Source organism: Ochotona curzoniae, unplaced genomic scaffold (genome assembly GCF_017591425.1).
Source record: "Ochotona curzoniae isolate NIBS_2020 unplaced genomic scaffold, NIBS_Ocur_1.0 contig_2754, whole genome shotgun sequence".
NCBI lineage: Eukaryota > Metazoa > Chordata > Mammalia > Lagomorpha > Ochotonidae > Ochotona > Ochotona curzoniae.
In genome coordinates, this window is record NW_024465582.1 from 30,899,742 (window position 1) to 30,912,583 (window position 12,842).

General features: G+C 42.7%; 1 protein-coding gene across 1 annotated transcript in view; it reads left to right on the plus strand.

Moving 5' to 3' along the window:
• The window catches only part of IPO11 (importin 11), a 140,431-nt gene that overhangs the window by 34,658 nt on the left and 92,931 nt on the right, over window positions 1-12,842 (plus strand). Inside the window, exons 6-8 of the mRNA XM_040977596.1 lie at window positions 1,373-1,505; window positions 6,337-6,395; window positions 10,836-10,884. Of these exons, the coding sequence (XP_040833530.1) occupies window positions 1,373-1,505; window positions 6,337-6,395; window positions 10,836-10,884 (241 nt within the window). The remainder of the gene's footprint in view (window positions 1-1,372; window positions 1,506-6,336; window positions 6,396-10,835; window positions 10,885-12,842) is intronic.

Consider the following 12,842-nt stretch of genomic DNA (forward strand, 5'->3'; position numbering starts at 1 on the left):
ACCACCCCTTATTCCCCCGCTGGCTCTGTCCCCTCCCTTCCTGTTTCTCACGTGTGCTGGATGGACACTGCAGTCACATCCGGCACAGTCAACCTCATCCTGGCATTCTGTAGTGTGGACTGGTTTTTATTGCAACCAAACCTGGCTCGACCCTTACTCTGTTCTGTTGCTCGGATTTGCCAGTGATGACATTAACTGATTAGCCTGGTCGGCCCCCAGTCCATGCCTAATGTATGCCAGTGGGAAACTTCTTGTGGCCTGCTCTGGGCTGTTTCCATTCATGCTTCTTGCGCTTACCCGTGGGGTCTGTGTTCTGCCAGAGTTGTTGCCCAGGCTCCTCCATCAGAACCTCTCCCAGTGCCGGATTTTGCGCATGCCAGTGGGTCCATGAGCCAGCCCCACTCAGTTCCTGACTAGCTTTCGACCCAAGCTGGTTCTTGTTGTTGGATATTTCAGCCCAGCCATGGCTCGTCCAGTCCATTCCCACATATGGCTCACACATGGTTCAGTAGGGGTCGTGACCTAGCCTAGTCCATCCCACGTCTATCCTGGTCCTCCAGGAGCACCAGACAGTGCTGGGGTCTGGTCCAGCCTGGTGGGTGCAGTCGCAGTCCACACTTGTGCCAAGGGGGATTTCACTTTTACCTGATGAGAACACAGCCCCCATTCCAGCCCATGTGCTCCTTGGTGGTAGCCTTAATCCAGTTAGTGTGTCTACTGGACAAGACCCGTGCCAAAGCTTTAGCATGAACTGGTATTTGGTGGTCAGCATTGCTAAGTGGTAACACATTCTTTAAAGGAAGAGTAACTGTCATTGGGAAACTTTAGGATGTATTCACCTCGCAGAAACACATCAGGTTCAACGTGGAGCCACATAAGCAGCAATTCAAACCACCAAAATCCCAGAGCTCCCCTGCTGGGCGGCCAGCAGGCAAAGCCTGACAATAATGGCACCCTGGCCGCCCTGGCCCGGCTCACCATGTGCCCATGATGGCGGGCGTATGGGATCCGGGCATGAGACGCCCGGGACCCACCTGATCTCTCTCTCTTTAAAACTGGAGATGTGGTGAGAGTGGCTTCTGGCAGCCCAGCGCAGGAAACAGATGGATGAGTAGGGTCATGCTGCAGTGCAGGCCAAGTATTCCTTCAAGAAAGCAGCAGTTTAGATTTCTGTGTGTGCATCAATGGGTGTAGGTGTGGATCAGTTGTAAAGTATACTTTGCAATGTGGCTAAGAAACATTTTCTATAAATACTGCATGTTAAATTTCACTGAAAAGATATGCTTAGTTATAAAAACAAAATGTATTTTATATTCTTATTTCTTAGTGCAATGAATGTATCATGAACAAATTTATTGCTGCTTCTTTACAGCTAGCATCTGGAATTTATAGTTTTGCCTGTTCTCTGTGGAATCACCATACTGACACATTCCTGCAGCAAGTTTCTTCAGGCAATGAATCTGCAGTTCTTAGTTCACTAGAACGAACTCTGCTGTCATTAAAAGGTACAATTCTACTTGGTGTGTTTATTTTTGAAACTGTGTATCCCAGCTGGCTTCTCCAGTGGGTTTAATGGTTTCCACTGCACTAAAAAGTAAGGCTTATTTGTAGTTTGTTCTTTTTTGTGAGACTCGCTCTTCCTTGACCCCCTTTATCTTAGGAAAGCTCACACCGCCAGTTGCAGTGGATAGTCTTAAGTTTCATTCACATTCCTGTGACCTTAAAATGAAGCTCTGAGGGTCCTGGCGTGGTTGCCTAGCGGCTAAAGTCCTCACCTTGAATGTGCTGGGCACTGGTTCTAATCCTGACAACCCCGCTTCCGGTCCAACTCCTTGCTTGTGGCCTGGGAAAGCAGTCGAAGATGGCCCAAAGCCTTGGGATCCTACACCCTTGTGGGAGACCTGGATGAACTCCTGACTCCTGGCTTCAGGTCAGCACAGCACTGGCTGTTGCGGTCATTTGGGGAGTGAATCATCGGGAGGAAGATCTTCCTCTCTGTTTCTCCTCTTCTCAGTGTATCTGACTTTGCAATAATTAAATCTTTTCAAAGAATTAAGCTCTGAAAATGATTCAAGAGCTTCCACTGTGTATTTCTGATTAGTTTTTTCATTCTGGGCGCTTAGCTTTATTGTTTTACCAACTTTCATTAAGTTCTGTCCTTATGGTGTGCACCAGCTCTACCTTACAGCCGTCTTCTCTGAGATGAGCTCCATTTCTCTTGTGGTGCCTCCGGCTCAGCTTGTCAGCATTCCCGTGGTGGAAGTTTCTGTTTGAACTTGTCTGAGCTGTTTGCCTTGATGAATGTATTTACAGGGTTTTATTTTTTTCCTTCCTTTTTCAGTCGCATACACGCACAAATACACCTGTTTTATTCTCGTTCTTTTCCAGTCCCTCCTGTTCTGGTTCTGAAGGTGATTTTAGTTTTCTTAATGTGATACCACGCTGCCCACATGTCTGTCATATTACACGTCATTTTGCATTGTCAGTTTTATTTATCATTTCACTTAATCATACTCAGCTTAGTACTCAGGAGTTTCATTATGTACTTTCTCTCTCTCTCTCTCTTTTTTTTTTTTTTTTAAGTAAAGATATATTCTTAGTAGAAAGGCATATTTCCGGAAAGAAGGAGAGAAGGAGCGATAGAAAGATCTTCTATCTGCTTATTCATTCCCCAAGTGCCCACAACAGGCAGAGCTGAACTAATTTGAAGCCAGGAGCCAGGAGTTTCTTCCAGGTTTCCCATGGTGATACAGGGTCCCAAGGCTTTGTGCTGTCCTTTAATGCTTTCCCAGGCCACAAGCAGGGAGCTGGAAGGGAAGCAGAGCAGCTGGGACACAAACCGACACTCATATGGAATCCTGGCAGTTGTTAAGAGTAGAATTAGCTCATGGAGCCATTGTGCCCTCTATTATGCACCGTACCCTGATGCATCTCCTGCATTACCCAAACAGTGGCTGCTTCAGCCCTGAGCTACCAGTGCGTTGATGAAACCTGTGAACAAATGTGTGATCATTGGCAGGTGCAATCTACGTGGTTATGCAAGCCAGGGGAATGGTTTTGAAAATGTCCATAAGGCAGAAACTAAAACCATTTCCTTTGGAAAGGAATGGTTGCTCATAAAGAATTAGAGTGAGGAATTTAAGGCTATTTATAGACAGTGGTGTGTGAGATACCCTATTTAATGCTAAATTTAAAGAATTTTCAGAATTTTAAAATTTATTTTTATTGAAAAGGCAGATTTACAGAGAGGTGAGGCACAAAGATCTTTTTTTTTTTAACGTTTTCCATTTTTTTTATTATACTTTTGACAATCTTTACATCGTTAATTAGGGTAAAAAGGTTCAATGGCTACAGGAAAGTGGGTAAGACTATTATTTCCACATTGTTTCCTTCCTGTATCTGAGGTAAAGGGGGATTTTATGGAGAAGCCCCACTCAGTCTCCCACCCACCCCAGGTCCCTGATGTGGCACATGTTCAAAGGGTCTTGCTCAAGTGGTTTTGATAGTAAAGAAAGAGCTTTCATCTGCTGATTCACTCCCCAAATGGCTGCAACAGCCAGAGCTGAACCTATCCAAAGCAAGAAGTCAGGAAAGTCTTCTGGGTCTCCCATTTGGGTGCTGATTCCAAAGCTCTGGCCATCTTCTAGAGCAAGTACTGGTGGCCATATGGGATCCTGGTGTTTGAAGGGGGAGGAGTAACCATTTGAGCCACTGCAGCAGACTGCTAAACCAAAATGTTGAAGGAGAGTGGAAGTTATTATGTAATGAAGGAATGAAGAGCAGAGTCCTCGGTGAGGAAGAGCAGCTTCAGGATAAGCGAAGCCTGATTTTCTCATATGATTCTGTCCCAACTTCAGAGTTGAATATAATCACTGGTTTCAAACTGAAAGAAAGTCTGTGGACAGTCAGAATGTAAATCTATTTTTAACACACCATCTTTAGACTTCTTCTTCTTTTTTTTTAAAGATTTATTTTTTTTATTTTTATTATTGGAAAGGCAGATATACAGAGAGGAGAGACAGAGAGGAAGATCTTCTGTCCGATGATTCACTCCCCAAGTGAGCGCAACGGCCGATGCTATGCCGATCCGAAGCCAGGAGCCTCTTCCGGGTCTCCCACGCGGGTGCAGGGTCCCAAAGCTTTGGGCTGTCCTGGACTGCTTTCCCGGGCCACAGGCAGGGAGCTGGAAGGGAAGAGGGGCTGCCGGGATAGAACTGGCGCCCATATGGGATCCCGGGTGTGCAAGGTGAGGACCTTAACCACTTGCGCCATTGGCCGAGAGCTGGGTTCTGAGTGGAACAGTCACACATGAACTCTTGCTCCTGTGAAATGCTAGTGTCAGAGGTAGTGGCTTTGTTCGCTACGCCACAGCAGTGATCCCAAATTAAACGGAATTTTGAAGTGTAATTTTATAAATACCAGTTTACAGTCAGCAACAACACTGCTCTAGCGCCGGGCCCATCTTTAGACTTCTTATGAGTACTTTCTACTCCGTGGTGGGAAACCCTTTTGCTCTGACAAGGGCCATTTGCCTATATCGCCATTTGGGCACCAGAATCATCAGTGTCAAAAATTAGCCTGCTCTGGGCCCAGTGCCGTGGCCTAGCAGCTAAAGTCCTCGCCTTGAACACGCCGGGATCCCATATGAGTGCTGGTTCTGATCCCGGCAGCCCCGCTTCCCATCTCACTCCCTGCTTGTGGCCTGGGAAAGCATTCTAGGATGGCCCAATGCTTTGGGATCATGCACCTGCATGGGAGACCCAGAGGAAGTTCCTGGCTCCTGGCTTCGGATCGGCGCAGCAGTGGCTGTTGCAGTCATTTGGGGAGTGAATCATTGGAAGGAAGATCTTCCTGTATCTCCTCCTCTCAGTGTATCTGACTTTGCAATAAAAATAAATAAATCTTTAAAAAAAACCTAACCTGCTATAGGACCCACAGAGCATGCCCCACATCAGGGACCTGGGATGGGTGGGAGGTTGGGCGATGCTTCTCTCTTTATTTCCCCATTTACCCCAGATACAGAAACAAACAAACAAAAAAGCTATAATGTGGAAAGAATAGTCTTTCCTGTACCCCTTGACGCTTTGTGCCCTAATCAACTATGTAAAGATTATCAAAATAAAGCACTTAAAAAAGCCAACAACAACAACAAAAATTAACCTGCAATGGATTGATTGAACTTTGAGTCCTGCCTGCGAGCCAGATGTTCCCCACTGACCACTCTAGAAGATAATTCTTCAGCACAACATAGAGAGCAGTGCCTATTTAGTAAAACATCTGTCACTCTGTCTCTTAGGCCGTCATCATTTTTGTTACTGAAATGTTGCTGAATTATACCATTGGAACCTGTAACAAATTTGTATGAAGTGGCATTTATAGTTAAGGAAGTGAGACCTGGGATAGTGCAAAGCAACTAACTAGAGTCTGGAGCAAGGATTTCCATCTTGCTGTGGCTTTAAATCTATCCCACCTATCTATGGGCCCTAGTTTGCCAGTGTTAATAAGTACAGTGTTTATAGTTGAGTACAATCGCTTCTAAGCCTTTTGGCTAACATCAAGTGTCAAACTTGTACCATAGCTCAGTTTTTCAGATTTGGAAAAATATTTATTTTTTTATATTCTTTCAAGGAGATATTGGTGTTTAATTTACTGTAGCTTAAACTAAGTGAGGTCCTGGGTTACGTTGAGTCCTAGCTCAACCTTGTTGAAGACTTCTCAGTTTCAATTATTGCAGGTAAGAAGTAGCAGCGGTCGTGTAAGTTAAACTAAATTTAAAAAATGTATTTGAAAGGCTGGATTAGAGAGGAAGATGGAGAAAAGAGAAAGAGAGACATTTTATCTGCTGGTTCACTTTCCAAGTGACTGCAGTGGCGGGCTGGGAAGAAGCCGGGAACTTCTGGAATCCTGAGTCTCCGCGCGGGCAGCTGCACTCCTAGCTTTGGAATCATCTTCTGTTGATCCCTGCCTGCCCATTGGCCGAGAGCTGGGTTCTGAGTGGAACAGTCACACATGAACTCTTGCTCCTGTGAAATGCTAGTGTCAGAGGTAGTGGCTTTGTTCGCTACGCCACAGCAGTGATCCCAAATTAAATGGAATTTTGAAGTGTAATTTCATAAATACCAGTTTACAGTCAGCAACAACACTGCTCTAGGTGCTTTGTCACCGATCACATGTGACCTAGGCTTGTTTTCCCTATTTAGTAAACGAAAGAATTCTATCAGGTGAATCTTCAGGCTTGATTAGGTTTAGTAATTCTGTCTTTATTATGATTGTGATTTTGATAGAATAAGACATAATGAAATAAAATTCAAGTAAAGATTTCATCTTGCTTTTCAGTGTTACGTAAATTGACTGTTAATGGATTTGTGGAGCCACACAAGAATATGGAAGTGATGGTAAGTGACAGAGTGATTTATTTTTTATGATTTTGGAACAGAGCTTAGTATTATCTTGAATATTTTTAATATATTATTTTCTTGAAACTGATTTAATGCAGGTTTTACTAAGAAGCCATTTAGGTTTTTTTTTTTTAAATCTCTTACCATTCTTTGTGTGTTGTGGTATCCTTTCTGTGAGAACGGACCAAATTGCTGTTTGCAGAGGAAATAACCCCAGGAAACTTGTCAGGATGCCCTGGCAGGTAGAGAATGTTAATTTAAATTACTCCTTTAATTGGGATGTTATTATAAATATTTCAAGGTCTATTGTAGAGCGTTGTTCATATCCTAGGCATCTTTTTGGTTAGTCTTCATGTGTTTAAAGGGAAATGTAGTTTTTCTGCTGCTTGTAGAATCTGTATATATAGAGAAAAATGTATGGCTCATTTTTAAAGGGAAGGCTTATTTAGAGTGGAAAATTACTGGTGAGCAATCCATCTACCTGAAAAGCTCCTAAGAAGACCGGGACAATAAAATGAGGAACTGGCTGCTCCATTTCCCATCCAGCTTCCTGTTTACAACTTGAGAAAGCAGTCAGGGACGGCTCAAAGCCTTGGGATCCTGCAGTGGATGGAAGATCTTTCTGTCTCTCCTTCTCTTTGCAAATCTACTTTTCTAATAAAAGGAAATAAATCTTTAAAAAAAAATAGAGATTCATGTATTTATGGTGGTCTTGGGTGAATTAGCTAACTTTGATATCTGGTTTCCTTTATTGTGCTTGTAGATGGAATAATAGTTCTTACTTCATTGCGTACTGTGAGGGTTAAAGGAGCTCATGATTTTTGTATTGAGATTAGCAATTCATTATTCTGCAAATTACCATTTAGTGGTGATTTTGTGTTTTTCCTCCCACGTTCTGTATATTATTAGTTAAATTAGTTTATTTGGACTTCAGATTAGCCAGCTGTGCACAATTATGTAAATTTCTGGTTCTTTGATAACTTGAAGTCCATCAACTTTAGTAAACTTTAAAAAAAAATTATTTATTTTTAATGGAAAGAGTTACAGAGAGAAGGATCTTCCATCCTCTGATTCACTCCCCAGATGCCTGCAGCAGCAGGAGCCAAGCTGATTCAAAGCCAGGAACCAGGAGCTACTTCTGAGTCTTCCACATGGGAATGACTGCTGGTCTTTTAGAAAAAATTTAATTAATTAACTTATTAAAAGATTGATTTATATCTCATTGGAAAGGCAATAATTTTCTTTTTTAAGGTTTATTTATTTTTATTGGAGAGTAGGATGTACAGAGAGGAAAGACAGAACTGATTTACTTCCCAAGTGGCTGCAATGGCCAGAGCTGAGCCAGTCCGAAGCCAGGAGCCAGGAGCTGCTTCTGAGTCTCTAATGCAGGTGCAGGGTCCCAAGGCTTTGGGCCATCCTTGACTGCTTTCCCAGGCTACAAGCAGGGAGCTGGATGGGAAGTGGGGCCACTGGGATTAGAACCAGCACTCATATGGGATCCTGGCACATGTGAGGTGAGGACCACTAGGCTACTGTGCCAGGCTCACAAAAGCAGTTTTAAGGAGAGAAGGAAAAAGATCCAGAGTGATTGCTTGGTAACTCAATCCTTGCTTTCCTAGTGCTGGAATCCCATATGGGCAGTTTGTGTCCCGGCTGTTCCACTTTCCTTCCATCTGCTTGTTTCCTGGGAAGGCAGTAGAGGATGGCCTGAAGCCTTGGAGTCCTGAACTTATGTGTTAGGACTGAAAGAAGCTCCTGGTTCCTAGCTTTGGATAGGCTCAGGTCTGGCTGTTGTAGCCGCTTGGGAACTCAACCAGCAGATGGAAGACCTTTCTTTCTGTCTTTAAAATCTGCCTTTCTGAAAAAAGTAATAAAATTAAAAAGAAAAGGGGATGGAGAGACAGAGAAAGATTTTCCATCTGCTAGTTCACTCCCCATGTGGTTCCAAAGGCTGGAGCTGAGCCGATCCAAATTCACGAGCCAGGGTATTTTTCCGGGTCTCCCACGTGGCGTGGGTGCAGGGTCCCAAGGCTTTGGGCCATCCTCGATTGCTTTCCCAGGGCACAAGCAGGGAGCTGGATGGGTAGTGGAGCAGACAGAAGACAGAAATCAGCACCCATATGAGATCTTGACATTTGCTGTCTGAGGTACAGCACAGTGAACCATCATGCCAGCTGGCTAGGCGACGTTTTTGACGTACTAGAGCATCTTACTTGCCAAAAGCTCGTGTGACATCTTTTATGTTTGTACATAAAAATCTGCTGTTACAAAGGTATCTATTATGCTTAGATTCGTATTAAAACTGTTTTTACAATATCCTTTTGTTTCTTTTTAATACATTTTTATGTTGAATTTTAAATTTGTGGTACAATTTCATACAGGCTGGGATTCCCCCTCCCCCCCACAAACTTCCACCTTCCGACAGATTTTTCCCCATTTTGCTACAATGGTATAGTCCTTCATAAGGACTTCAATCAGTCTCTTATTTATATGTACCCCGACATTGCTGGTACAGACAATGTCAGCCAGTCCAGCATCCCATTGTTTACACATGTCCAACAGTTTCACTGGGAATCCATCTTTCGTCTGGAAGCAGGGATGCATGTTCCATTATATCCCCACATCTGGATAGGGTAGATCCCAGTACTCCATCACTGTACATTTCCATAATTGAGAGGCCAGGAAACAAGATCAACAACTGATATGAGGTAGAACAGCCACAACAACAACAACAACCTACAGCACCATGAAAAACACGTGCCACTGAGTAACCAACACATGAGAGACAGAACGGAAGTGCCGGAGTCCAGCTCCAGCTGAGTTCGGAGCTCGAGAAGGGTGTGTGGAGTCGGCGATAAAGAAAGACACAGACACTGTCACTTTCTTGCTTGAGCTCAAGAAGAAGCTGTCCTTTTTATTTACTTAGGCATATCACAAGCCTCTGCACAATCATTTGATTGTTCTATTTTTACTTCATGAGTAAGTGGGTATGCACAGATGTTTCATTATTTTATTTTTTACTTCATGGTCAACCAGGTGGGCCAAGGCACAGATGGTTACTTGCGAATCAGTAATATATTCCTACTACATTTTATTTTCACAACTTATCTATCACTTAGTGGGAGAAATACATCAAAAGGGAAAAAACATAATAATCTAAGACAAAAAGTTTCAAACATTAAATCCTCCTACAACGGCAGGCTCTACACCTCATAAACAATCAAACAATAATCAAAAGTATATCTCTATGATGTTAATAAAGTCACCCTGTGTTTCCTCTATTTAAAAAATTTTGAAGGTGGCTAAAACAGCTACATTTTCTATGCTCCAAAGAAACTGAAAGACAGATTGACCTTTGAGATCACAATAAATATATTTATTGCCAAAACAGTTCAGCCCTCACTTCCATCACTTGCATTAATATTTAGGCTATTTATCAAGCCCTTTCCCAGAAGGTGTGCTACATGTCTGGGCCAAATTCTAAGACAATGGTTAAGTACCCAATAAGGTGTCCAAAAATGGCATGGGCTTAATTGTGCTCCTGTGTGTAAATTGTCAAAGGCCCATTCACCAAGACGTTATCGGTGACATTGACTCTCAAGCTCACATCAGTTGCAAAAACCATCTCACAGGGGCCAACAACAATGCCTCAGTAGATTACAGAATTCTTAGTGGGGCGCTTGAGTGTCCATGCAAACGGGGGTGAGACAGTGTCAAGGTGGTCAGGGAGAAATCCACCGGGCCCTGCCAAACAGCTGGAAGCTCCCTGGGCCCTGCCAGGCAGGGAGCTGTTCTCTGCACACCTTCGTGTCATCCACACCTACTGCACGGACCCCAGCACGGAAACACAAAAATCTCTTGGGAAAAATGATGCTACTGTGTAACCCTGTGTTTTAAAATTATATATCTTCTGTGTTTAAAAACATAGTATATAATATTGCTTTTGTGGTATCTGAGGGCTAATATTGCAGTTGAGAACATGTGTTTTCCATAATTGGTTACATTTATGTATTTTTAAGTATCTATAAATGCCAGACACTCTTCTGGATTCTCTTGTGCTACAAACATAGTCAAGTTGTATCTTTCAAAGACCTTGTATTCTAACAGAAGCAACTCCATACTGCATTGATAAACAGTATGTGTAGGGATAGTGAGGCCTGTGGAGGGAAATATAGCAGGTGAAAAACAGTAATAAATAATTTTATAGCAAAATATTTAAATCTGAAATGAGATATTAAAGGTGTAAAATGCTGGTCTGTTTCTTGGATAAGACTTGTTTATAATTAGGTATTTTTTATTTTATTTTATTTTTCTAAAGCTGATTGCTTGAAATGATGTGCTATATATATTTTCTTGTTTTTGAGAAAATGAAACATGCGCAAGGTCAATGCTCCTAACAGAGTAAGTTGAAGTACTTCAAAATATATTCTTTTTCAGGGTTTTTTGCATGGAATATTTGAACGTTTAAAACAGTTTCTGGAATGCAGTAAGTACTTTTGTCGCAGTATTTTTTACTTTAGACTCTTGACTTCCCTTACTTTATTTACTAATAGCTTGAATAAATGATAGGCTAACAAGGATGCAGATACATCTCTGGAGAAAGTGTTTCATCTGAGCGTGCTGTTATTTGAATTTTCTGAGTCAGCTCTTGGTTTCTGCAGAGATCCTGTATGTGGCTAAAATTAGTTTCTTACATATCGATAACTAACTTTCTGAAATTAATAGCTTTGTGTGACATACCACCCTGTCATGCGAATTATATAGGAAGCCTTTTTTTTTTTTTAAAAAAAATAGGTTTATTTAATTTATTTAAATGCTATAAGTAGAGACAGAGAGAGAAGGATCGAGAGAGAAAGTGAAGAGAGAGAAAGATCTCTCATTGTCTGCTTCACTCCCCAAATCATCCCAGTGGCCAGGGCTGTGCCAGGCTTCAGCTGGGAGCCCAAAGCTCCCTCTGGTTCTCCCCCATGTGTGTCCAGGGCCACAAGGACTTTCACCCTCTCCTGCTTTCCCAGGTGCTTTTATCAGGGAATTGGGGCCGAAGTGCTGCAGCCAGGTCTCGATCTGTCACCCGTGTGGGCAGCCAACTCTGCAGGCAGCAGCTTTCCCATTACCAACCCTGAGGAAACTTCTTTCAGCTGCATCTTCTTTTTTGTCCTGCTTTCTTCTCTATTTCCATTGCTACTGCCTTATATGGGCAGGTCCTGGCAGTCATGTTTTGTGAACACGCAGACTGTATTCCACCTGCTTGTTCAGACTTCGGTGGGCTCGCTTATGTATCCTGATGACGTCTCTAAGTGACAATTTTGTTCTGTCCGTGGTCTCTGTTCATTAACCTGCTGGCTACGTTTGGGCTGGTTTTGCTGCTGGTGTATTTTAAGCACTTTTCCCGAGGATTCCCACTGCGTATGCGCTTGTGTGTTTGGGAGGTTCCTGCCCTGAGAAGATGTCTGAGTCTAGTCAGTCTGTGTGAGCTGCTGGCTGTGTTTTGTTGTTGTCAAATAGAAAGACATTGAGCTTGTTGCAGGCACTGTCGTGGCTAATATATATATGTGTAGGTTACTAAGATGAATTCCTTACATAAACTATTTTCTAAAAGTCAATTTTTTTCTGATGTTCCTTGTGGGAATTACACTGGAAAAAAAGAAGACATCTTGGGGAGAAGGGAATGATATAAATGACAAAACAATATAAAATTTCATTAGAGAATACATAGTAGTTCATGTACTCGTGGACTAGATGTACAGAAATTAATTATACGAGGGAACTTATCAAAGAAATTCATCTGAAGTATTACAAATGATGGGTTTATTGTTACCTGATCATGTTAAGTTGCTTGGAAAACATTTTATGTGATTTAGTCTCTGCGTTTTCATGATTCATTTCTAAAACTGCTGCCCTTTTTAGAAATATTTATTTTGCTTTTTTCTTAAAAAAAGATCTCTTTATTTTGAGAGTCACAGAGAGAGAGAGAGAGAGAGAGAGAAAGAGAGAGAGACAGAGAGAGTGAGAGATTCCATCCCCTGGTTCATTGCTTTTATAGCCACCAGGTCCAGAATGGGGCTAGTCCAAAACCAGAAGTCAGAAAGTTCCTTTCTTCATAATAGAGTTCTTTTTGATGATGTTCATACAGTTGAGAAGGATGCATACCCATGTGGACCACGGATTATCTGGGAAGTGCCAAGGAATGGGGAAAAGTGGTTGAGACAACGGCTTCTGGGCTTGGCTTGTTGGCCTAGTGACTACATCCTCACCTTGCACACACTGGGATCCTATGTTGGTGCTAGTTCATGTCCTAGCTGCTGCACTTCCCATCCAGCTCTGTGCTTGTGGCTTGGGAAAGCAATCGAGGACAGCTCAAGGCCTTGGGGCCTGCACCCATGCAGGAAATCCAAAAGAAGCTCTTGGCATCGGGTTGGCTCAGCTTTGGCTGATGCAGCCACT